At 45.1% G+C, this 27,464-nt stretch overlaps 1 protein-coding gene across 1 annotated transcript in view; it reads right to left on the minus strand.

Annotated features, from left to right (window-relative positions):
* Positions 1-787: 787 nt before the first annotated feature.
* The window catches only part of TMX3 (thioredoxin related transmembrane protein 3), a 210,833-nt gene continuing 184,156 nt past the window's right edge, over positions 788-27,464 (minus strand). Inside the window, exons 15-16 of the mRNA XM_078687512.1 lie at positions 22,289-22,357; positions 788-4,458 (exon numbers count right to left, since the gene is read on the minus strand). Of these exons, the coding sequence (XP_078543638.1) occupies positions 4,186-4,458; positions 22,289-22,357 (342 nt within the window). The 3' untranslated portion in view covers positions 788-4,185. The remainder of the gene's footprint in view (positions 4,459-22,288; positions 22,358-27,464) is intronic.

Genomic DNA, 27,464 nt, shown 5'->3' on the forward strand with positions numbered 1-27,464 from the left:
AATACCGATTCGGTAAAAGGGGCAAAACATTGAAGGGTGGCAGGGTGTCACTTTGACACCCTGTTGCACCCCTCAATTGTTTATGGGTGCACATGTTGCAGACATACATGCCCTAAGGGCATGTATGTCTGCAACATGGCACTGAATCAATTTGCATTAAATTGCTTTTTGTTTTTTTCCGTTATTTACCACCAACTTGTAGTTGGTGGTAAATAACAAATCCTAACATGGGATAAGCACTCATTTAAGTGCTCCCTACATTAGGAATTCGGTAATTTACCGAGTCGGTATTTAAGAAATCAGTAATTTACTGATTCCTTAAATTACCGATTCGGTAGATTACCGAATCCTTAATTTCGGCCCCCTACATAAGAAAAGCCCATTACCAGTCGATATTCGGCCGTTACCGACCGGTAATGAGCCACCTACATCTGGCCCTAAATAACTATTGGGTATCTTCCCAGAATCGCCTCAGTGGGTCTGCTGGTGGTTTCAAGGCTGCTGCTATCCTGTCATAATCCCAGCATGAATCATTAGTTTACCTTTCTCTCACTTCCTTTTTTTTACTGATAACCTGCAAGGAAGCCCTGTGGGCGGAGGCTTCGATCCACGTCTGCTTCCTGTTGCGCAGACATGCTTCCGGTGACTCCGTCTTCCCATCGCCCTCTGCTTCCTTAACATTTACGTGTCCACCTAACATTGGAAGTAAAGTTTTATAGCTATCATTTCATAAACGATCAGATTGCACAACACCGATTTGTAAGACACCAGAAATAAAGTCGGGTAGTGTGTTTTCTTTGTCTTTATTATACAAAACAAATAGACATTGGATGCCACAACAGTAGCATTATTACCCCCCCCCCCCCCCCCAATTCAAAGAGTTACTACAATAAAACAATCTCCCACAACCTACCGACGATCATAATGCAGAGAGTGGATTGGTTTTATTCTTACAATTTTCGCTGCTTCAAACTCGTTGTGTGCTTACAAAAAACACAACCTCTCATGCGAAAGCTGCGCCTAGAGCTCACCATGACATTACCGTTAACGCAGTTTCTTTTATTATTTGTCTTTGCATTACGAATCATGGGTACTTTTTTTTTTTTTTTTTTTTACACTTCTGGGAATGCAGGCAGATAAGGAATTGTATCAAGCTCGCCTTCAGCTTCATTTGCACCTTAATGACCCACGTTTACTGTGGATGGACTCTGAGGAAGCCACATGGCGTGTTTAGAAAGCTTTCCGCCGCCCTTCAGTGGTCCCCAAAAATGTGGCTATAATGCATGACCCAGAAACAGTATGCAGTCATTGGGCTCAGTTCACTAAAATGTTTTAATTATCACGCATTTAAAGAAACACGGACTAAAGAGGAAAAATAGAATCAGGTTCTCAGCAAATGGGACTGTTTTTCAAGAGTTTCCTTGGAAAGCTTCAAATCTTGGATTTAGAATACCACTCGTTTGTTCATGTTATTCTGTGAACATACTATTCCATATAAAGAAAATATGAGCACTTTAAGAAGGAACACAGTTTAAGAAAATCTATAAAGACAATTACTCTGGGAGCAGGCCAATTAAAAGTGCTTCGCCATCTGGAGGACCCACCTTTTCTTAAAAAAAAGATATTTAAAAAACTAGCACACCTCAGTGTGACTAAATAGTTTCAACAGAAGAGCAGTGTGAAAGTAATGAATTAATGTTTTCTCTTAACGTTTTAGCTGAATTATTCACAAGTGAAGGAGTAAACAAATCCACCTAGCTTGAGGTTAGCGGACTCTAAACAGTCAAATAAAAATATAACAAAAAACAATACTGATACAAGGAAATAAAAAAACGAACAAACAAAGGCTAGCAAATGCTGCTGACATTGCTATTACTGACGTGTCAACATCAGCCATCATTTTCAGCCCCGCACATCTTCACAGTGGTAAAAATAATAAAATCTTTAAAAAATACAAACACAAATAATAAATGTGAAGAAGTAAACTTAACCTGCAGGTATCCAAATTATGTAATGGGGATAAAGGGAAGGTTAAGCAAACCAGGCACAGCTCTACTACGCTCTGCACATGAGCAGTCCTCTTCATTTCACAACAGGCTTGCTTCATGATCAGAATACCCCCACCCCTCACTCTGCCCTTTGGGACAGGAAAGTTTTTTCCGGCAATTGAATCGCACAAAATATTCTTGATTTTTTGAGACAATGTCCTCTCCGAATGTATTTTCCAAGGGCTACAAGACATGCCTCGCAAACTTCCACACCCAGGAAGATTTGAGAGCAACTAACACTTCTCTATTTTAAACATAAACAGGCAGGCAATAGATTTGTCTGAATGCAGCTCAAACAAAACCTTCATTCTTAATAAATGTATATTTCTTAAACAACTGTAGGTTATATCGGAAGCTTAGGAAATAGTTGCCTGATTTCCAGTTACCCCCCACATCCACTCTAGGGACTACTCGTAAATGTGCCTCACTTCAGTGTTTACACTAAATGAAACCGCAGTTCTATATGTCAGAACTGCGTACTATACGTTTTTACTGCTAAGAGAAGGTTCTAAACAGCTTTTTGGGGAAAATTAGACAGCACTGCTGCTGCTCCATCATGTCCGAAAGAATTACAGGGGCCACCACTGAACATACGATTGAGCCTAGGTAGGCCATCATATTGTGAAGAGTGCAACAAAGGGATTTATTAGACTGAGATTACAAAAAAAATGGATGATTGGCCAATGGCAAATTATTAACATCTATGTTCTTTAAAAATAACAAATAAAAGAATATTTGTGCGATTGTGAATGACCTTGACAGCTGATCGCTGGGGGACAGATGATGCTTTTAGGAGTGGCCAGACCCTGTGCAGGATTTGCAGATGGTTTTTGGAACTCACTGCCAATGAACGTCTTGCTGATGTGCAACCAGCGCCATTTCAGGAAACTTGCCAACACCTGGATTTTAAGCTTTGGGAAGTTGGATTCATCTGGACTTCACAGCACCCGGAGGCCACTTTGATTTCATGTAGATCGCCATTAGTTCAATTCTCCCTCATCATCAATACCAGGGAACGCTGGATTTAAGTGCCCATTTTATTTTGATAAATCCTTTGCACCACGTTGGATTTAAGCTCTGAGCCCCCTTTTCCAAAGTGGTTGGCGAAGCAGGCATGAGGTGCTCAAAGGAACGTTGCCTTACTCAAAAGAGGTTGCTTCCTAAGTCACTCGTGGAGCAACGACCTCATGCATTAAGCAGGAGGGAAATCTTTTGATTGTATGCTGTCATCAATAGGATGTTTTGGTTAAACAAGGAAATTTCAGTTCCCTTCTCAAACTCCCGTCCCCCCCAACCGCGCAGTGTTTTAGCTAACAGTCCAAACATTTACTACCCTACATCCACCAAAAGAAACAAAATAAAAGTACAGCCTGATAAAGTCAACAAAATTGCTCTGGAAAAGAAACAGCCACGGCTGGTTTTGTAGTAAAGCGCATTATTGGTCATAAACTGCCAGAAAGCATCTGGTTCCATAGCTTTAAGTAAACATAGGCCCGTGTGAATTGATTTTTATTTAATGAGTGGGTTGCCAAAGGTTTGAAGTACCATTAAATCCCTTGATAAAGCCAAGCGATAGATGGAGGTGAAGCTACTTTGGAGACAACATGATTAGAAACAAAACATCACGCCTGGGTGAGCTGGCACGGCTACGTTAAAAGCTCTACAAAATGTAACTATTTCTGTTTCCGGAGCTGTTCCCTGCGTGAATTATTCAACAAAAAACAGTGGAATCTAAATTAGCTAGATGTGTTAATGTCTTATTTCAGAAGCTTTGTCCAAAATCTGCATGAATACATTTCATTTCATCTAAAATGAGCTCACGACTAAAAATAAAACGTCATCTGTGGCGCACTTGATTCTTTTGTGAACATAGGTAACATGGCAAAGTGTACGTTTCACAGACCGTCTACCAAGCGGCCTCGCGCGAACCAACCTCCAATTACTGGATTACATTTCTGGACCATTCCTCCAGCAGAAATTTGATTTATCTCGGGCCTGTGAAATGCAAATCCATGCAGGTCAAAACAAGCAGAGAAGACATTATCCTTTCCCATGTGAAGCGCAGGTTAATGGCTGAATTCAATAAATAGGCTTCTTTATTTTGAAATCCTAATGCATAGTCGGCGAGCGGAGGCGGTTAGTCCGTTTTCTTCTCGGGAAGCGGTTTGTCTTCCTGCAGCTCTTCATCCGATGGCTCGGCGGAGCTGCCTCGGTTTTCCTCCTCCTCTTCCTCGGGCTCCTCTTCGCTGCCCTCGTCTGTCAGCTCCGGCTCCCCAATCTCCTTCTTCTTCGTCACCTCAGAGCGGTCTTCGGTGTCTGCGGAGCAGATTCCGTAACACATGATGCTGATGACACCTAGCGGCAGACCGAAGAGAAAGCAGCCCAGCAGCGGCGAGCTCCTGAAAACAGACTGTCGAAAAGAGAACATAAAGAATAACAGTCAGTGCTGCTGCTTTAAAATAGTGTGCCTTTAACAAGCAGCAATCTTTGACAAAACAATGTATTCACTATTTATTGTTACTAAAATTATCTGTTGTTACCATGTTGGCTCTTCCATTCATTCATTATTCAATCTTTCACCTTTCCATCCATTCATCCATCCATCCACTGACCATTCAATCCATCAATTGCCCATTCTATCTATCTATACAAACACCCATCTATGTAGGCATTCATCTATACACCCATAAAATCTCCATCTGACTTACCCATTCATCAATATAGCCTTTCACACATCAATTGATTCTCTTGTCTATGCATTCATCCTCTCAGGTTTCCATTTCCTCTGCCATCTTTTCACCCACCCTTCAATCCATCCTCTGATTTACATTGACACTGTCATCCGTTCGTTCACCCATCCACTCATCCTAAAATTTCCATTTACTCTGACATTCTTTCATCCACCATCCATCCCGTCAGATTTCTATTTACTCTACCATCATTTTACCCACTCACCCATCCTCCCGGATTGCCGTCCTTTGACCTACCCATCCAACCTCTCAGATTTCCTCTTTGCCATTTTCATCCATGCATCTCCCTATCCTCTCACCCACTCATCCACCCATCCTTTTGACTACTCCTCCACCCACCCTTTCGCCCACTCATCTATCCACCTTTTCATCAAACCATCCTTTCCCCCACTCATGCATCCAATTGTCTACTCTTTTTTCCCTTTTCTATCAAGCTACTTTTTTATTCCTTCGTTCTACCATTAATTCTTATCTTTTATATGCCAAGTTGCAGATAGCGGCCAATAAAGAACACCACCCACGCTGTAGCTGCTAAAGCAAGGGTAAGGGGTCGTGACCCACTGCCTCCGATATAATGGGCTGTTCCCCACCTGGCTGTCAGGTTATAAGGTTATAAGGAGTCACGCCCTGGACAATTTAGGGCAGAACAACCAGCACTAGATTCCCCTGTCTGTAGACGTAACCACCTGGGGTCGTACTACGAATATGGTGCACTTTCCTAGTTTGCGCCATGGTATACCTTTCAATTGGTGCACCATGCACAAACAAGGAAAGGGCACCGTATTAGAATGAATACGCTGCTCCCAGGGCAGCTGCATTCAAGTGAAATACGGAGCAGCTGTTCAAAAGCTGCTCTGTTTCACTGTGCAGACAACCCGCCTGCACTATTAAGGGAGATTAGAGATCCCCTTGCAGGCGGGTGCAACGTGCAACTGCACCTGCATGCAGGAGGATGTCTGAGGGGTCCATGGGTTCCCGTTTCTCTCCCCCAGCGGTATTCCTTCAGGAGATGCATAGAACATGTACAACAGCACTATCTGTATTACAGAAAAGAACGCACAAGCGTCTTGGGCCACTTCTATAATACCACTGTGCCCCAGGGGGCACTCAAAGTGGGTGCACACACAAGCTGTGCCCCAAGGGCACAATGTCTAATATGGGCCCTGAGGGTTAAAAAGGTGGAAATCTTCTCTTTTAGGATTCCTACTACTTTGAGAACAGATGTCGGACTTGCATAGTAGTCACAAGGAGGCGAAAAATTAGTTATGTATGACATATATTTACTTGATTATTCAAATGAGAAAAATTGATACAAATAAAATATTCCACATGATGGAAGTGTTCACATGTATTAAGGAACAAGTTACTTACTTTCAGTAATGGCTTATCTGGTAGAGACTATCTAGTGGCATATTCTTTACGCTAGAATTATCCCCAGGCAACAGACTGGATCCGAAATGTTTTTGTAAGCAGTAGCCCTGAGTGCTGGTACGTGACGTCAATTAGCTTCACATGGCCTCAGTGCCGTCATCCGGGCCGGACGGGACATGTGTGATGTCTACACAGGCGCCACAGCAACATACGGATGTCAGTTTTTGGCAACTTCCCTTGCAAGGAGCACGGAGCCACGAAGTACACCAACTACTGATGTGGAAAACTAGGGCCCTGAAAGGGGAAAGCCCTCCCCTAAAAATCTGTTCGCAGAGCGGAAGGATGGGTGAGTCTGTAAGGAATATGCAGCTAGATAGTGTCTCCACCAGATCAGGTGTTACCAAAGGTAAGTAACTTGTTGATCTGATAAAGACATTTAACCTCCGATTCCTTACTTTCAAATAGATACTCATGCAATATCTCCCCAGAGGTGGGTCTGCAAAGCAATTTCATACCGAAAAGTCCTGCAGGACAGAACGGGCAAAGTGCCCACCCGACAGAACTGACTGTCCTAGCAGTTGTGAATAGTGCAAGTGTGCAGAGGAGCTCACGTTGCTGCCTGGCAGATGTCCAGGGCCGGGATCCCACATGCTAACGCAGTAGTTGCAGCCTTCCCTTTAGTGGAATGAGCAAACATCTCTTCAAGGAGGTTGCTTCTTGGACAAAACGTAGCACATTCTAATAAGCGTGGAAGGGTATACTCAGACAGGAGTCCCTTGCTCATTGCACCATCAGGATTCAAGCAAGCCGGGCCGAAGACGGCTGTAATGCCAGAAACCGGTCCCCGGAAGCTTGTTTCCTTCCCAGTGTAAGAATTGGCTTTTGTAGTTTGGTTTGCCCTGTTCCCATCATGCACTGGGACAGGAACAGACTAATTTGCATACAGCCAGGTTCTGAAACTGGGATGGTGCAGTGAGCTAAAAAACGGCGTTGGATCTAGCCCTGATCTCTTGACAGGGTGAGAGTATTCTGCTTAATTCAGAGACTCTGTCCCTCACCACCCCTTGTTGTAAATATTTTTGTCCACCCTAAGCGTGGAAGGGTATACTCAGACATGAGTCCCTTGCTCATTGCACCATCAGGATTCAAGCAAGCCGGGCCGAAGACGGCTGTAATGCCAGAAACCGGTCCCCGGAAGCTTGTTTCCTTCCCAGTGTAAGAATTGGCTTTTGTGGTTTGGTTTGCCCTGTTCCCATCATGCACTGGGACAGGAACAGACTAATTTGCATACAGCCAGGTTCTGAAACTGGGATGGTGCAGTGAGCTAAAAAACGGTGTTGGATCTAGCCCTGATCTCTTGACAGGGTGAGAGTATTCTGCTTAATTCAGAGACTCTGTCCCTCACCACCCCTTGTTGTAAATATTTTTGTCCACCCTAAGCGTGGAAGGGTATACTCAGACATGAGTCCCTTGCTCATTGCACCATCAGGATTCAAGCAAGCCGGGCCGAAGACGGCTGTAATGCCAGAAACCGGTCCCCGGAAGCTTGTTTCCTTCCCAGTGTAAGAATTGGCTTTTGTAGTTTGGTTTGCCCTGTTCCCATCATGCACTGGGACAGGAACAGACTAATTTGCATACAGCCAGGTTCTGAAACTGGGATGGTGCAGTGAGCTAAAAAAACGGTGTTGGATCTAGCCCTGATCTCTTGACAGGGTGAGAGTATTCTGCTTAATTCAGAGACTCTGTCCCTCACCACCCCTTGTTGTAAATACATTCTAATGCAGGGCATGATCCATCAATAGATGGTCCGCTTCTGCACGGCCTTTGCGTTCTTCGCTCCGACATATCCCACAAGAGTTGGTACCACCAGGAATTATCTCATTCGGTCAAGGTAGAAAGACAACGCTCTTTTTGGGTCCAGTCAGTTAAGTTGCTCCTCTTATTTGGAGGGATGTGGTGGAGCGTAAAAGTAGGCAGAGTAGTGGACTGGACTACATGAAAGGGAATGACGACTTTCAGTAGGAAAGGAAGCTCTTGGGCATGTAGAACCAGCTTGTCTAGTTAGATGTTCAGATTTGGAGACTTGGAAGACAGTCTGAAGCTCACTGATCTGTCAGTGCAGATGTTACTGACACCAGGAAGACCGTCTTGATGGTAAGGAACCTGAGAGGACAGTTGTGCAATACTCAAAGGGAGTGCATGTCAGGAGGAGCTTAAGGTCCCACTGAGTCACGAAACAGGGAGAAGGAGGGAATATTTGTAGCAAACCTTTCAGGAACCTATGCACAAGAGGAGATTAGAAGAGCACGGATGGCTGGTCAGGCAACTGTGGAAAGGCTGGGATAGTTGAAAAATAACCCTTTAAGATGCCCAGAGCATAGCCCAGCGGGGCAATGGAGAGAATAAAGAGAAAAACCAGAGAAAAGGGAGCAGAAATTGGGTCAATCCGTGTTTCTGCATGCCATGACACATACTTGTCCCAATGGCAGGCATATAGTGTTTTGGAGGAGCAACTCCTGGCTGCCAAAAGACATCACAGTCTATGGGCGGTAGGTTGAAAGCTGTCAACCGTTGCCGCACAATCTTTATGCAAGAAGGCTGAGTGTTGATAGGTTCAGGTGGAGAACCCTCCCCTGCTGCTGCAACAAAAGATCCTCCTGCAACATCAGACTGATCGAAGGACCGATGGCCAGACTTAACAGCTCAGGATACTAAACTCTCAGAGCCCAGACCAGCGCCACAAGGATGAGTTGGGCTGGTCATTCCTCATTTTCTTGAGGACTCTGGGCAGGAGTGGTATTGGCAGAAAGGGGTACAGGAGGCCTGAGCTCCACTTGAGATTAAAAGTGTCTCAGAGCAAGGGCCGCCTTGGAAACTCCAGCATGCAAAACTGCTGACATTGCACTTTCTTGGCAGTGGTGAGGAGATTTAACCAATGCTCTCTCCACTGCTGAAAGAGACCTTGCATTACCTCCCAATAGAGACACCATTTGTGATCCGCTAAGCATCTTTGGCTGAGTTTGTCTGCCCTGGCGTCCAGAGAGACCACCAGGTGTTGAACCACCAGGCAAATGCCCTGGTGTTCAGTCCATGTCCAGAGACGCAGGGCCACCTGAAAAAGGGTCCACAACCCCACCGGCCCGGTTTGTTGCAATACCAAATGGCGGTGGTGTTGACCGTGAGCACTGGCACTAGCCTTCACTAGATAGAGGGTACAATGGCTTTTAATGCCAGCTGGATAATTCGGAGTTCCCATCCCAGGAGTGGCGCATCGGTCACCACTGTCCGATCTGGTTGGGGAAGGGAGAGGGGTCTGCTGCTGAACCAAATGTGGTTCATTAACCACCCACAGATATTTTGCAGATCCCTTTCAGATCTGGACGATGTCTGAGAAATTTCCCCGATACTGCGCCCACTGGAACTACAGGTCCCACTGCAGAGCCTGCATATGCCAATGGGCATGTGTTGCAAGAATGTAGGAATGTATGAAGGATGCAGAAAGTCATGAGGCCCAGCAGCCTCCGAGTCAGTCTCACCGAAATCCAGGATAGAGGCTCAAACATCGTTATCACAGCTTAAATATCCTGGACTCGCCGTTTGGGAGGACAGGCCCGAAACTGCACAGCTCTGATGAAGAAGAGGGAATCAGGTGTGAGTTCGGCACATTGATAATGAACCCCAGCGAATGTAGGAGGTCTGCCGTAGCCTGGAGGTGGCAGACGACAGTCTGGGGCGAACCCGTTTCAACAGCCAGTCGTCGAGATAGAGGAAGGGTGGCAACCCTGAGCTCTGCAGATGAGCTGCTAAAAGGGAGCACAGTGAACTGAAAATGCTTGTTGCCCACTGTGAACCGCAGGTAACGTCTATGGGCAGACAGGACGGGGATGTGAAAATATGCGTCCTGCAAGTCCCACGCCACCATCCTGTCTCCCGGGACCAGGGCAGACAGAACTTGAGCAAGCATGAGCATTTTGAACTTCTTCTTGGGGAAGAAATTGAGAGGGAGCAGGTCTAGGATAGACTGAAGGCCCACATCCTTCTTGGGCGCCAGGAAGTAGTTGGAATAGCAACCACAACCTACTTCTGGCGTGGCAGCATCTCTATGGTTCCTTTGGCCAAGAGAGCCGTCGCTTCCTGGTGGACCAAGAAAGGATGGTCCTCTGTAAACTTAAAGCAAGCAGGTGGCATGAGTGGAGGGGTTGATTCAAAAGTGGAGAGAGTAGCCCCTCCGGACTATCTGCAGAACCCATTAGTCTTAGGGTATAGATGTCCAGACAGACAGATTATGGTATATCCTGCCTGCGACAGGTTGCACATGATGGTAAGATGGCAACTATAAAGGTTTGAAGGCTGCTGGGTGGAGGGGGGGTGGGTGGTGCTTGCACTGGCCGGGTCTGTCGGTATGGTGCCCTTGGCCACGTAGAGGCTGGTAAGCTTGTGTGCTGCAGTGGCTGGAGGGTATAGATGAGGCTAGAAGCCCCCTCTGTGTCTCCAAAAGGAGGAAAGGGTGGATTGAGGTGGCGAGGGGCCATGGAAAGGCCCAAGCACATGGCCATAGCCCTGCTGTCCTTAATGCGCTCCTACACTAATTCAGTCTTGTCTCCAAAGACACAGGAGCCATCAAAGTGCAGGTTCATAAGCGTTGCTGACAAAACTGTTGTCCTCAGCCAGGGGTGGTGCTCTAAGGCCACTGTCCAGAAACGGCTCTGCCCAGAGAGTCGGCAGTATACAGTCCACAACGGATCATGAACTTAACTGCATCTCTCCTGTCGGCAACAGCCTGGGAGAGTATGGTCCAGGCCTCCTTCGGAACCATGGGAAGCACCTGCGGGACAGAATTCCAGATTGCATGGGAATAACAACACTAAAGGCATGTGGTGTTCACAGACAACAGTGCCAGGCTGGTGGAAGCAAAAATCTTTTGTCCCAAGGCATCCAGCTTCTTGGATTCCCTATCTGGTGGGGTGCTAGGGAATACACCAATGCTTACATAGGCGGTAGAGGCTTGGATTACCAAGTTCTCTGGGGTAGGGTGTTGTGTGAAGAAATTGGTGTCACCTTGGGATGAGACGGTGGCGGCAGGCAATAGTCCTGTTCACAGGAGTGCCTGCGCTGGCTCTGGACCAGGTCCCAAGCAGGAAGTTAGTAAGGACTTCGTTGAAAGGGAGAAGCAGTACTGGGGGTCGTCAATCCCGGCTGAAGCACCTCAGTCAAGACGATTGTCTTGACTGCCACAGAAGAAAGGCTAAGGTCCAAGACCTTGGTCGCCCTCCTCACCACAATTGCAAAGTACACCTCTTACTCCTCCATAGCCACAGTAGTGGGAGAAAGCATGCCAGTATCTGGGAAAGTGTCCAGTACACTGGCCTCCACAAAGTCCCCACACCAGTCCATGTGAGGGTCTAAATGTTGGTATGCCGAAGGACTCAGCAACCCCATCTAATCCTCCCAGAGTCCTAACCTATAGGAATAGAGCTCAGGCTCCGTCCTGGAAGGCGGTTGGACAACATCCCTCCAGCTCAGTGTCTGAGTCAGGAATCAGAATGGGCCGACAACGGAAGGGGACGACTACGACAGCAGGGGTCGCCGGAAGCATCAGGACCAGCGCCGGGGCAGGTTGAGGTGGTACAAACAGCGACTGGGAAAGTCAAAGCGACGGGACTGGCACCAATCTGGATTCATCCATGTATCCAAGGGCCCAACTGGCGCTGAGGCCAATGTCGCCGGTGTGGAACCAATAAGGGCCCCTTCAGAACCTATGAAGCCTGACAGTACGCTGGCGGGGACGGGCCACCCAAATATGAGATGTAGGTTCTCATAAACTCTCAGAGTTGGGGGTGTCACTCTGGGTCCCGGAAACTCGAGAAAGCACGGCATTGACTCCACCGCGGAGCCAGGCCTAAATGTCCACGCTCCATCTCGTCAGCCGACAGTCAAGTGAAGTCGAAGACCTCTTCAATGCCTACCTTTTTTTTCTTTTTGTGTGACTTATCGGAGTGGCCCGATGACCTGGAGTGCGACAAGGATTGTGGACTCCGCAACGGATCCCGGGACCTACAGCCATGCTGAATCGCTCATCAAGGAGCTATAAAGATCGCTCCCTTAAGGCCTTGGGGTGTATGGCACAGCAATCTGCACATGTCTTTGCATCATGGTCGTGTTCCAAGCACCAGAGGCATACTAGGTGCAGATCGGTCACAGACATGTGTTGATGACAGGCGCTGCAGGGCTTGAAGCCAGTCTTTCTAATGGACATCCCTGCCACACCAGGAGAAGAAAACTCACACTTTGGCAAAATGTTGAAAAAGTACAGTCAAAAGATGACTGAAGGGGTAAGCTCTCTCCGGGTCTGATGACTGGTGCAGAAAGAAAAGAACTGACATCTGCATGCTGTGGTGGCGCCTATATAGGCATTGCGCATGTCAAATCCAGCATGGATGACGCCATGAAGACTCGGTCGATATCTCTTACCACAGCGCAGGGGTACTGCTCACGAAAAAAATTCCAGTCTGGTGCCAGGGGATAATTTTAAGTTAAAGAGTCTGAGGCTAGAAGTCTATATTAGATTTGACATACATGCATTAATACAAGTAACATTATTTGTCTCTTCACTAGGAAAATATTTTTCATTGTGGACAATTTTCAACACATTCAAAAATAATGAGGAATGCTCCCTTCTCTTTATTACCCCTTTAAGGCACTTTTGCCTTTGACAAGAGTAAATTTGCATGCACTGCCACAGTAGCAAGTAGAAGAAAGAGATGCGTTTTTGGGTGTTTACTTACTTTTGGCAGTTGTCATTCAATTTAGAAATTAATCAAATTAATGGTAGCCTTGTCCTTCACTGTACTAAGGGAGGGGGAACACAACAAATAATTCTACTCTAAGCATGAAAGATCTTTCTTTAAAAAGATAATGGAAGGAATATGCATAGGAATCTTCTTGACCAATCCTAGAGCAAGGTACTGTCAAGGAAACATTAACCCCGGGCAATTCCATAAGCACAGCGTGTCTGCCTGGAAGTACATTGTATTGTAGTTGCATTTATATAGCGCTTACTACCCCTGATGAGGCGTTGAAGCGCTTTTTCGGCAAGTAGCACGCTACTCCGGGACCTATAGAGCATTAGTGTTGAATTAGTATAGTGAAACATGCAAGTACATTTTAAGATTGTGAAGCAAAGATGGTTTCATGGGTGGACCGAAGTACCTATTTGACTATCTAAGGTTCAATCAACATCTACTGAGGTATGAAGGAGTGGATAGATGCAGTCCTGCCCAGTTTGTTCCATCTGAAATCCAGCATATATACAGGAAGACAAGAAGGAAGCAAGCACTAAAGGGAAGCACCAGGTAAAAGAAGGGGCAAGGACTTCGATATAGGATGGTATGTTTTTGTGTGGCAGGAAAAATCCCTCTGCGGTACAGTGTCCGATAAGGAAAAGATTATCTGATGCTTCTAAGATGATTAGGTGAAATACTTGGGCTGACAGACAGACAATCGTAGCACATGGTAGGTCTCCAAGAACAGGCCTCAACGTAGGAGTGACTAAGAAGGGGAAATCTGAAAATCCAGTCACATGCCTAATGACACGGATACTTGCATTTGAAGCGTAGATGAGCTGTCACTGCTCCAACACCACAATGAGTTGGCCTATGTATTTATAGGACTGGATGGAAAAGTTTCAAACTTCCAATTATGAGGTACCTCGAGCAAAAGCACTGGCTTCAGATTACCAATGAAAACAAAACAGCCAAAAAGCGCACACGTTCACCAATCTCAATATTTGGTTCTAGGAATGCTATCAAGCGTACAGATGTGTAAAACATACAGAGGAACCAATAGAGGCCTCTGAAAAAGTTTTGGTCTAGTTAAGCAAATATAGACTGACCTACGGGGGATAACAGAAACGCAGGAAGCTTAAACAACATACATCTACTCCACTACACGCAAAAAACATAAGTCCAAAACAAAATAATTTACAAAGCAAATAGCTCGAACTTTCACAAATGCAAGACAGATTGGATTGCAAATGCTTGTTTTTAAGTAGTAGTTGGGGGAAGCAACACAGGAGAGTGGAAGCAACATGGGAGGCCTGGAGCAACACTGGGGCACACGTGAGTGAAGGAGAAGAAATTTGCAAGAGACTAAAGTAGAGAAGCTTTTTTTGCCTTTGCCTCAAATTGTAAAGCGCTCTGATATCCTTCGGGATCAAGTTTGCGCTATATAAAACTTTATAAATAAATAAATACTCCTCTATACCCATAGAGAGCTTCCAGTCTAGTAAAGCAAATATAGACTGCCCTACGGGGGATAAGAGAAACCCAGGAAGCTACTCCTCTGTACCCATAGAGAGCCTCCATCTACACTTGAATCTAGTCTGATTTCTGTACAAATATTCCACCTGGCACCTGTAGTGTGCAATCCTGTGGTGATTCTGATCGCTTGTGTGAGTTTTAGGGGGAACAAGGGAACCCAATAGGTAGTTAAGGACCTTGGGTAGTAGTTTCAATAGCAACAATGGTCCTTAAAAAGAACTGTAGGAACAAACAGATACAATATAGTCTTAAATGAGTCATATGTTCATTAGTGTCCAGCCGGACAAAGTTTTAATCAGTTAAAGAAATTCAGCAAATGATCAAAAAAGAGAAAACAAACAATACAGTGGGACACAATCCTGCATCCGATTTACACAGAAATCACACAAACGGAAAAAATAAACAAATAAACAAAAAGTTTTTCAGAGACAGGTGGGCGGGAGCTTAGGTCAATGGAAATACATAAACAAGCTATCCGCAATAGTGAACACATTGGTAGAACACATTGGTTTACTGTGTTAAACTATGCAAGTGGTCGACGGCGTTTCGATCACTTACAACGTATATTGGGATCATCATCAGGACTGTTGTATTCACATGCCTGAATTTAATTTCTGCCTAGATGGTGGAAGCAAGTCTGGTGTTCAAAGGAACAACCACGATCGTTACCTTAACAGCGTGATGATATTTCCAGAGTGCGGGCGGAAAGTTCCGTGATTGTTGGGGAGACGCAGTTGCTGGAGCAATGAGCAACCGTCTTTAGAAGGGCAATGCCTAACAAGACTGCACGATGGCCGGGAGCTCCTTCCGAGATTACGAGAGCTGCGTGATCAGTTGTGTGGCATCTCATTTTGGTTTGATGAAAGTACTTCCCATTTTATGAAAGGAAAAGCAGTGCGCCTATGACTTGCTGTGCATTCTGGTTGACTGCTTCAGTTCAAAGTCTTTACACTCCCCACATTAACTCCCTGAGAAGCCTTTGACGGATCACGCTCAATACAGTGAGAGTTAAGTGCACAAAGGGTGTACTTGTTTAGCTCTTTATCAGTCTTTCATAAAAGCATGGGCAGATTTCCAACTGGTTGTGCTACAGATTTCCGCTGACAAAACATTCAGCAACAAGGAAGCATTAGCTGCTATCTTCCGGGTGAATGAGCCTCGGGTTTTAGAGGTAGAGATTTGCTTGAAAATTGGTATAAGGAGATGCAAGCTACAACCCATTGTGAGACTTAGGGAGTTATTCAGAAAGCTATCTTACACTTTTTATTCACACATGTAATTTACTCATACACTTTTGAGTAACTTTTCGACATTGGGCTGTTCACAAAAACAGTGTGTAAAGTTACTCAAAAGTGTAGACCTGCATGTCTCCACCCCGTGAAACAGAGTATGGGACAAACTATACCAGTGTGTTACTACTGCTAAAAAGAAACCGTAATATGTCCAGTACCACACATGGTCAACCATTGATACTGCCACACCCTCCCATAGAAAACAATAAAGGTAGGGATTTAACATTATTCCTATGGGATATTATTTTAAGTTAAAATAAATGATTACGTTTTCCTTGTGAGGTTGTCTGCAGGCAGTGCCTGCCTCTTTGTCTTTTCCTGATAGCAGATTCAGGTACAAGGAAGAGGGCACTAAAGGTAGTGAGAAGCTTAGTGGGAACCTGAAGTCAGGAATGTCGAGGCCCAGAGTGAGTCCCTTTAGCACATGTACAATTTTGTTTTGTTACGACATTAAAGTACTTCTCTTTGATGCATGCACTGTGATGGACAGGGAAATATTATGATTGTTGATTGGCTGTTGAATTTGGAGTGGTCGTCTCCCACAGTAACTATGAGGAGCCTCAGACTGCTTGCCTTTGCTAACCTAAAAATGAAGTGCAGGAGTGTACTAGGCACAGTTTACAGAGCCATAGTAGGATGGGCCCCAGGTCACAACGGGCAAACAATCCAAATCTCCATTGTTGTAACCCAGCAGCCCCCAACTACCCTGTGGACCCCCAAATGTAGCCTAACGTTAGAAAAATATTTCTGGAAGACAAAGACGGGCTGCTTCTTCTGCCTTTCATTTTGAAAATGCCTGTGGTACAGACTTGATTCAAAACAGCAGTAACACATACTAGTAATGAGTATTTTCACTAAAAACAAAGCAACCTTCTGTGTTCCTTTGCTATTAGGATGTAAAAATGCACACTCTTCCTGCTAATCTATCAAGCTCAACCAGTCCCCTTTCCTGGGATGAGGAAAGATTTGATAAAGTACAAGCAGGCATATTTTTCCCATTTGATTCATTTGCTGCCAAAACGAAGGTCTAAGACGGTTCTAAAGTCCGCCTGTGGATGTTTCTTTGTTATGAGGAAGTTTATTGAATAAACTCCCCTTTGGTGACGGGGACAAAATCTACTGTTCTCTTACTAAATTGCGAGGATATTACTTTGCACACTTCGGTTGGGGAACATTTGATACAGATGCTGGTGGAATTGTAGGAGGTGGGGCTTTGATATGAAGAGAAAAGGATAGGTAGTAGTGGTCCCTCTAAGGGAAATTTACCGCACAATCAAAATGAACTATAAGTTTTACACCTTACCACAATTAAGCTCTTACCCGGGCGGCAGTAACACGCGTGTGCGTGTGTGGAGACTTTTGGCGGGATAGGGGCGCAAACTTATCAAGGTTTTGCTTCCTCTGTCGAGTTTTGCGTTGACGATATTTCTCATTTAATAGACGACACTTATTGTCCTTATTTTATAACTGGATGTGTTTTGGCCTAATAAGATATTGAGGAAGGGTTATAATTGTAGTGGGTTGTGCGCTTCAACAGGGAATTCTTCACGTACTGTCGTCACCTGCGTTATTCTGCAGGTTGAGTCCGACTGCCCGGTCCTAATACACATTTATTTTCTTTGGAGCGCGTGATCGGACGTTGGCCATTTGAGCATTTGCATCTGAACATAACTTGATGCTATTCCCATATTGCCTTGAAAAAGTCTAAGAATAGACGAAACACGTGTCTGCAAAATCGTGTGCTGGGGATTTTTTGAAAAAATAATAAAGAGTTGATGAAAACCAACAGATGACGTTTTTGGACTGCTTCCATATTCTGCACACCAGTTGTCCTTTAGATTGTTCTTGTGAACTCCTGTCAAGGATTACATTCGGAATCACACCTTGTTCATTACTTCTGCAATACTGTATTAGGATCATCATATGTATCAATGGGTGTACTGCAACAGCTTTTTTCTTGGGCTTTGATAGGAGTTCATGCATCTTGTCCAAAAAAGTGCAGCCAGCAGTTGATTAAAATGTTTTGCCACTCTTAAAAATATTAAGCCACATCTTCCCTCACTAGAAAAGAGTAAGAAGAGGTGGGGACAAGAGAGTCATTGTCTTGTATTTGACGGGTTAGTAAACTTGAATTTATTGACTGATAATGACTGGCAGACTTGGACCATGGAGTTTTATCTCTGATAGTACAGCTACCTCTTTTGTTGCTGCTTCTAATTATTTGACAAACAAGGGGATTGAACCTTCTGTCTCTAGTAATAACAGTGGTCTGTATAGGTGCAACTAGGTTTGTAAACTCTCGTTTTCTACTGGGCCCACCGCTTTTATGATCTTTGCTTCTGTCTTTATTCGAAGCATCCCTTGCACCATGTGCTGAACAAAGGCAGTACTACAGTGAAAGATAGGTTCAAAATCTTCAACTAGGAATACGCTACAGAAATGTAAGATGGAGTCATGGTGATCTATGCATTGTAATTTTAAGGCAAAAGTCTGAAATAGCCGACTATGCTAAGCTGATGCCTGCACTGATGAACTGCTGTGACAGCAACAAACCTTACTGCCCCGCCTCCTGAAAATCCCATCTCCAATCTTTTGGAAATTCATTAATGAATTTCCGTACTGTTTTCCATAGTGAACACTCATATCCTATTAGAAGAGCCGTAGCCCTTGCATATTCAAGTACTTTAAAGGCAGTTCAGCAGATCCTTTCCAGCGGCATCTATTGCTTTGCACTCTCTATTTGGAGCAGCAAAGGCCTACTTCCTCTGGAGCAGACACAATGACCTAGTCTGCTTTTGGAAGGCTGGATCTTTCTCTAGAGTCCGCATTCTTCATGGCTGGTCTTAAAAATGTTTCTTTTCCCGTTTAAGCCAGACATAGCACTAAAGAAAAAAGAAACTTAGTAGGTGAACAAACTCCATAATGACGGATTCTGGCGTATGAAGTGGTTCCACCAGGCTATTAAGTTTGGATGCTCCTCTAGCTAAGAGCTCCTGTAATGCAATAATGTCATCCACTGGAAACTCTCTAGAAGAAGAACCAATAATTGATATTGAAGAGTAAGATGATCTAGAATCCTAATTATCTGAAGATCTGTTCAGTGACAGAGAAACAGTCCTCATACGACTGTGTTTAAGGGGATGATCATCAGGAGCCTAACACGAATCCAGAGCAGTTTGAGGCACCTTTGCAGGCCAGTTTTCCTTTGGTGGTGATGGCCTTTATATTATAGGAGAAGTTGAGATCTGTCTGGAAACCAAAACCTTCGGAATCAGAAGAGATGTAATGTTATGCTGCCTCCAAGAAGTGTAAAGACAATCTTCTGTTGGCATCACAAAAAAGGGTTGCAAATGAGCTGGAGAACCTACACAAGAAGGCAAGTGATGTGATCTTGTCGTAGGTGATCCTCCTTCCACCAAATAACGTCAATCTCTAAAGCATCCAACGATGCTCTGATGTCAAATGTCGATGTTGAATAACGCTTTAACTGGCAGTGTGATGGCAGGCATCAAGATCGATGATCTTTTTTAGTGGTGGTGTTTTGTCATTGAGGTCGATCCCTTTGAGAGAGGAAATGAACTAAGTTTTACACCTTACCACAATTAAGCTCGTACCCGGGCGGCAGTAACACGCGTGTGCGTGTGTGGAGACTTTTGGCGGGATAGGGGCGCAAACTTATCAAGGTTTTGCTTCCTCTGTCGAGTTTTGCGTTGACGTTATTTCTCATTTAATAGACAACAATTATTGTCCTTATTTTATAACTGGATGAGTTTTGGCCTAATAAGATATTGAGGAAGGGTTATAATTGTAGTAGGTTGTGCGCTTCAACAGGGAATTCTTCACGTACTGTCGTCAGCTGCGTTATTCTGCAGGTTGAGTCCGACTGCCCGGTCCTAATACACATTTATTTTCTTTGGAGCGCGTGATCGGACGTTGGCCATTGGAGCATTTGCATCTGAACATAACTTGATGCTATTCCCATATTGCCTTGAAAAAGTCTAAGAATAGACGAAACACGTGTCTGCAAAATAGTGTGCTGGGTATTTTTTTAAAAATAAAAAAAGAGTTGATGAAAACCAACAGATGACATTTTTGGACTGCTTCCATATTCTGCCCACCAGTTGTCCTTTAGATTGTTCTTGTGAACTCCTGTCAAGGATTACATTCGGAATCACACCTTGTTCATTACTTCTGCAATACTGTATTAGGATCATCATATGTATCAATGGGTGTACTGCAACAGCTTTTTTCTTGGGCTTTGATAGGAGTTCATGCATCTTGCAATGTTGAACGGGAGGGCCAAAGTTGCAGTTGGCATGATTAACTGTGCCACCTTCTACTCTTCCTGGATCTCACTTTGCAGGGAGTCCTGTACAGGGGCATGAAACCCAGTGAATGCAGATGCTTTACTGGAGGCCTTGCCCTTCTTTTTGTTTTTTAACAGCAAGTCCTCCAATTTTCCTTTCAACCCAATTCCCTTCCAAGCTTCGAAGGTACCCTTTGAAATTTTGGAGTAAAATTGACAGTCCTTAGTGGAAAAAAGAAAAATGGAGGGCATGATGATGACGATTTTTGACCAAAAAAACTCATGGGCTGAAACACACCAGGTGCTCCAAGGTACAGCTCCCATGAGCCGGAAAAAAAAATAATCTCAGAGGCAACTCCCAGTACAACAAATCAAGGGGCTGGAATCCGAACTTCTTAAAAATAAAAGGTACATTTTTCTTTAGTTCTGCTAATATTAAGACCATCAGGCCTCCTTTTCCCCCCAACTGTTCAAAAGTTTGGCAGCAATTGGGGTAGTTTTAGAGGCAGGAAAAAGTAATTCAGCTCGTGAGAGGCTGTGGAAGGTGTTAGCAGCATCAAGTACACTGGTGCTGGCACCGAATTAGTAATTTAAGAATATGCTTCAAGTGTTCTGGGTTACCAACACACTGTGGGGAATAATTCAAACGTTTAGAACGAACAATTAGGATCCAAAAATGCAGAATCTTTAATCTTTAAGGCAGGATCCATACACCTATCCTTCATTAAAATATCCTTCCTAATATACGGCTCATTCAACTGAGAAACTGGGGCAGGATCACTTCCCCACTGATATTCCTGGGATCAAGCAAGAGAATGTAGCATGCTAGATACAGCAGCACAGGATGAAAATATTAGACTTGCCCTACTCTCTGTTGAACTGTTAAGCATTGTCACAACTTGAATCTCTCTTTCCAACAAGACAATGTAACACTGGAAAACAGCCGCGGTTCGTGCAGGTAAGAGCGGTTCGGCAGGGTTGGGGGGGGGGGGGGGGGGGATTCGACGAACAATGTAGAGGGGAAAGTAATTATTTATTTAATTTTCCCTTGTCATTGCCTGTCGAAATCTGGCGGATCACTATATCTGCAAACCCAGATTTCAAGAGCTGGTTTAACAGGTATGTGTAGAGTGCCCCGCAAAAGTACTTGAACTGAAACAAACAGGCAGGTTTGCGTAAATCTGCATATACTTTGAAGTTGCCCAATTGTCATGCTTTGAAAGGCAGGAGGAAGTGCGAGGATGACGAAGGAACACGACAATTAATGTGGAATGCAAAGGCGTTTCTTTCCATGCAAAACGAATTTCCCCCTTGAGTTTAATACATGACAAGTTAACGCATATTTGCACCACGTGTACGTATGGAGGCTTCTCTACTTGGTGAAAAATGCATTATTTTACAGAATAAACCCTTGATTCTCCAGGGGATGAATTATTAAAGTGCCCTCAGGCGTACGGGCATGTATGCCACACTTTGCTCCCCTGGGGTGGGGCATTTGGTATTGAAGGAGTCGCAGACGTTTTATGCAGCTCCCTCTAATACAAATCGGATGGTTGCTAAATGTGCCAGAAAGTTCCAAAGAGGACCTACCCTCATATCCATGGAGCAGCAGCCCCATACAAATGAGGAAATATGTTGTTTTTGCACCACGCCGTATTAAAAGCAGACCACAAAGGTAAATTGATAGTATGTGTACCCTCCAAGTTCTCCACTTACAAGCTGGGAAAGGGACCCTAGGATCTCCAAAGCACCCCACTGCAGGCCAGTGCAGTTACTCACATCACCTGTCTGCAGGAGAATCTCTTCTCCCCTTTAAAATGAAGGCTGGGTTGCTGTCTGCACAATGAAAGTACGACCGACTTCTTCAGTCACTTCACCTTTCACTAAAGTTTTGTACCCAGTATAGAAGTGAGTTTGCACCTTTATTGTGAACGCACACTGTCCTGGTCTGTGACCAATGCACCCATTTAATTTTGCCTGCAGTGCAGACAAGGCAGTCTGCCCTGGATGGAATACGATGGCAAAAGGATAATGAAAACATTGGCAAAAATACACTTTTTCCTGAAATGTAGGAGTACTCCTAAGGAATACAGTATCTGATCTTTCAACAGTGAGCTTTGTGAGCAGCATGCCTCGTGTTTACGTAAACTATGTACAATGTTTTCTGTTTAAAATGCCCAGATTCAACAAGTAAATGACTTACTACTACTGTCGACTTGGCATCATAAATTATTCTCTTGATTCTCTGTAATATCCCATCGCCACCTTGTGCCTGGAAATTAAGAGTAACAAAAAAAAGATAAAAACTCGTGATGCAATTACTTACCCTTCCCCCCCCCCCCCTTAACAATCCACTGCAATCAACAATCAGCATGCTGCAGAGGTTATTTATTAAGACGACTACAACTACTACATGTGTGAAGGGCACTAAATCTGTAAAATTTACAAAACCAGCAACAGGCACACTGAAACACGGTAGTACAAGGTACCCTGGAACGCAATATAGCATGTAGATCAGTCCCAGGTCTGTGAGGTGAGACCATATACTCTTGCGTCAAATACCATGCAATGTAAGTTAGGTACATCAACATTGGTCCAAGATAAAACAGTTAGTGAAAATAATTATCTGGTGCGCATGGGGGGTGCAGGGGGGGGGGGGGGTTAATATCCACGGAGGTAAGACTGGAAATGTCAGCTAACAGCGATAAGACTCTCTGAAGTACAAACAAGCATTGTTGTTTAGAGGAGGGTGTTCATTTGAATAAGTGACTACCAAGCTTTCAATTTACTGTTGACGGACTATTCCTTAGACACTAAGCCAAAACAGAGAAAGAAAACTTCAAGGATAAGACTTAAATTAAAGAAGGAATTACTCACTACCTCGCATTCTTTGTAGGATGAAACCACACGCAACTTGGAGACAGTGAACAAGTCTATCATTCCACACACTAGTCAAAGTACAGGTGTGGGGTTTCTAGGGATTAAGAAAGCTTATTAAACTAGCGACTAAGGCAGGATTCTGAGGTGGGGGAAGAGGTCTTAGAAGCAAAACAACAGCAGTTGCTAGTATTGCCTAGAAAGCACTACTATTCCACTTGGGGAGGCAACAGGAGCAACAAGACCTGAAAGTCCCTTATTGGAACAAAATCAATCCTTCAACAAAGACTGGTCAGTATCTTCTATTTTCTGCTATTTTCTGCTTCAACTAGTAAGGAGTCTTAGTGGACGACATTAAGGATCTTATTTAGGGTTTGGTGGACATAGTAAGGGCAGAAAGGGTAGTGGCAGTCTTTAGTCCACCACACTACCTTTACTCCGTCTGCCGAATTTAGTCAGCCAGCCCCATTGACATCTCAATACATTGGCAGGACCTACCTTCATGGCAGTTCCCGCCAATGTAGAAAAAGTTTGATGAATGGCACCCTAAGATGGAGTCCCATCCCATCCCATAATTTATCAATTACCAACGACATCGCGCCCTCGCAAGAACTGTGCGACTCACTAGCCATCTTCTTCCACCACAAGAACGCTGACATCCACGACAGCTTCAACACCACGACCGCCTCTACCACGCCAGTCGCCACCTCACCTGCGAACACCTCCACCACCAGCACCAACCGCCTGACCTCCTGGGCCAACGTTAACGACGGCGAGACATGCAAGGTCATGAACTCCATCCACTCAGGATCTCCGTCAGACCCTTGCCCACACCACGTATTCAACAAAGCAGACGCAGCCATCGCCCCCCAACTATGGAAGGTCATCAACATCTCCTTCGAAACAGTGACATTCCCAGAAAGCTGGAAGCACGCCGAAATCAACGCCCTCCTCAAGAAACCCAAAGCGGACCACAAGGACCTCAAGAACTTCCGGCCCATCTCCCTGCTCCCGTTCCCGGCAAAGGTCATCGAGAAAATCGTCAACATACAATTGGCCCGACACCTGGAAGATAACGACATCTTAGACCCGTCCCAGTCAGGGTTCAGACGCAACCACAGCACCGAGACAGCCCTCATGGCCACCACAGACGATATCAGGCGCCAACTAGACAACGGCGAAACAACAGCCCTCATCCTCCTGGACCTGTCAGCCGCCTTCGGCACGGTATGCCATCGCACTCTAAAGACACGCCTCCTAGAAGCCGGAATCCAAGAGAAGGCCCTTGACTGGACCACGTCCTTCCTCTCAGGCAGAACCCAGAGAGTCTGCCTCGCACCCTTCCGATCCGAAGCCACCAACATCATCTGCGGCGTCCCCCAGGACTCATCCCTCAGCCCGACGCTGTCAAACATCTACATGGCCCCCCTCGCACGAGTGGCCCGCCATCACGACCTCAACATCCTCTCCTATGCCGACGCCACCCAGCTCATCCTCTCCCTCACCAAGGACTCACACACTGCCAAAACCTACCTCCACGAGGGAATGAAGGCCGTCGCCGACTGGATGAGGAGCAGCCGTCTGAAGCTGAACTCAGACAAGACGGAGGTCCTCATCCTCTGCCCCACCCCCTCAGCCTGGGACAACTCCTGGTGGCCGACCACAATGGGTACTGCATCTACACCCACCGACCATGCACGCAACCTAGGATTCATCCTCGAATCCTCCCTCTCCATGTCTAAACAGGTCAACGCTGTCTCCTCCTCCTGCTACAACACCCTCCGCATGCTCCGCAGGATCTACAAGTGGATCCCGACTGAAACAAGAAGAACGGTGACACATGCCCTCGTCAGCAGCATACTGGACTACGGCAACGCACTCTACGCAGGAATCCCAGCCAAACACCTACGACGACTACAACGCATCCAAAAGGCCTCCGCCCGACTGATCGTCAACGCCCCCCGCCGCAGCCACATCACCCCCACCTGAGAGACCTACACTGGCTCCCCGTCGACAAGAGGATCACCTTCAAGCTCCACATCCACGCACACAAGGCACTCCACAACACCGGACCAGCCTACCTGAACAACAGACTCAGCTTCCACACCCCCACCCGCCAGCTCCGCCAGCCTCGCCCTCGCCGCTGTGCCCTGCATCCAACGTACGACCTCCGGCGGCAGATCCTCCTCCTACCTCGCGGCCAAGACCTGGCACACCCTCCCCACCCACATATGGCAGACCCAAGACCTACTCACCTTCAGAAGACTCCTCAAGACCTGGCTCTTCGAACAGTAGCAACACCCCCCCCCCCTCCCTCCCTCAGCACCTTGAGACCCTCATGGGTAAGTAGCGCGCTTTACAAGTACTCTGATTGATTGATTGATTGATCAATAAAATATAGGTTACTATGAAGCCTAGAAAAATACTTTTCTTTAATGTTGGAAACATCCTGGCTAAGAAGAAAATGACTTGTAATTTTAAACCATTAAAAAAAACATATATGAATTACCTAGTACTGTAGGAAATCAGCCTTTTCTCTGTGGAACCAGCAGTTTTCCTGCCTTTTTCTGGATATTAGTTTTGCTAGTTTTAGAACTCTGTGCACTTAAACAACGCTAACCAAGAGTATCGAACCTGCCCCTCCACCTCTAACCATGGTTAAATTGGCTTATTACTTGTTGACACTTTTAACTTGCCAATAAGTCCACTGCATATGGTGTATAAAGTGCACCCAAGGCCTGGAAAAGTTATATGAGACTAATGGACTGCAGCACCTAGTGTGCTCTCCAACATGGTGGCTCTACAAACGTCTTGAGGCCCTACCCTGTGTAGCCTGAATGCTGCAGAGCAAAACCTTCAGAGCAATGTGTCAAAATAAACCTTTTGAAAGCTACAGACTTCATTTTTAAATATTAGTAAGTCACCCATATACAGGTCTTCCAGACTACATTGTATTTAAAAGTGGGACACATACAAATTTATATTACCATGTCCCTAAAGTGACATGGCCCAAACAACTATTTTTATAACTCACTGCAGCAGGCCAAGGTGTCTAAAGTAGAAAACCAGAGTCCATATTAAAAAACTAATACTGATAAATTGGCAAAGGGACTAGCTACAAAAATAATTAACCCACTATTTTTTGATAGCTCTTAAAAATACAATTCAAAGGTGACGTCGGATTTTTAATAAATATTAAGAAAAATAAACTATTATAAATGTACCTTTTACCTACTGATTTTCCTAGAGCCTAATTTTCATCAACTCTCTAGCAACTCCCATCCTGTGCTCAGCCCAGAAAGGTGTGGTAAAGAGGTGTGAAATTCCAGCAAGGCGGACACAACAGGCTGACTTGAATGTGCAGAGACGAATCCCCTGAGCTTACTGGAATTTGAAGGGTTGGGGGAATTCTGTTGACACCAGAGAGTCAAGTCCTGCCAAACTGGTCTACTGAGCAACATTGTAAACTCTGGTGCACTTGAAGGGAGATAACAGGATGCCAGGACAAATATTTGTTTGCAGGCTGTTTCCTGAAGGACCATGATCTTGTCCTAGCAGGCTCCTGTCTCTGGGCGTGTTTTGGGTACAGTGACCCGTTCAAACTGGATTTTGTGCAAGATGTGAGTGGACACTAGCAATTACCACAATTCACCCTCCTACAAACCCACTATCCTCAGAGCCAAAGTTTAATGTAGCGTAAGACTTTCGCCATCTTCAAAATGCCCTGAACCATGGCATTTTAGGTCTGTTTGTAGTAGTAAGAAACAGGAACTACTGGAAAAGTGGGCAGGGTTGCCCCCAGGAACTTTTATCACATTGCTTAGAAAGTGCCCAGGAGTCACACCCACCCATTAGCTGGTGACAGGCATAAATGTGGCATGCCAAGGCACCTGGACAAAACACATTCTGGACTTTCGGCAGAACAGAAGAGGCCTGGACCAGCTACACCTTGTACCCAGGAAAAAGAAGTTGCCTGACCTCCTGTGTGGCTAAAGGGACACAACCAGCTGCAAGTGGCCTTTCCCTGTACATACCCAGCTGAACAGTTTCAACTGGACCTGGACTGGACGCAGCTGTTATAGGAGCCAACCACCCTGTTGGCCTCTGCCTGACAGCATGTGAGCATCTAGGTGCCTCACCTCTCTCCTGGGTGTGTTTTAAACATACTTGTGTGGATGCTTGGGCTCCAGAGATTTGACAACTTTTTCCTTTAGACTAGTGGGACTTAAAAACTGTTTCAAACTTTCCGACTTGCAGACTTTCACTGTGACCAATCCACTTGAAAATTGGACCTGGGTCCGGGTCTACCCCAGCCATTTGGTATTATTGGTACTTTACATTTTCTTGGTGCTTTTTCCACTGAATCTTTAAAACTGCATACCTATGGTTCCCCTGGTTAGATTTTTGTTGTTTTGTTGTCACTTTATTGAATTTTACTTTATTTTTCCCATTAATTTTGGGATTTTTACTGCCTGATGTTTGGACTTTATTACTGTTTCAGT

The sequence above is a fragment of the Lissotriton helveticus genome, chromosome 4_1 (assembly GCF_964261635.1).
Source record: "Lissotriton helveticus chromosome 4_1, aLisHel1.1, whole genome shotgun sequence".
In the NCBI taxonomy this organism is placed as follows: Eukaryota; Metazoa; Chordata; class Amphibia; order Caudata; family Salamandridae; genus Lissotriton; species Lissotriton helveticus.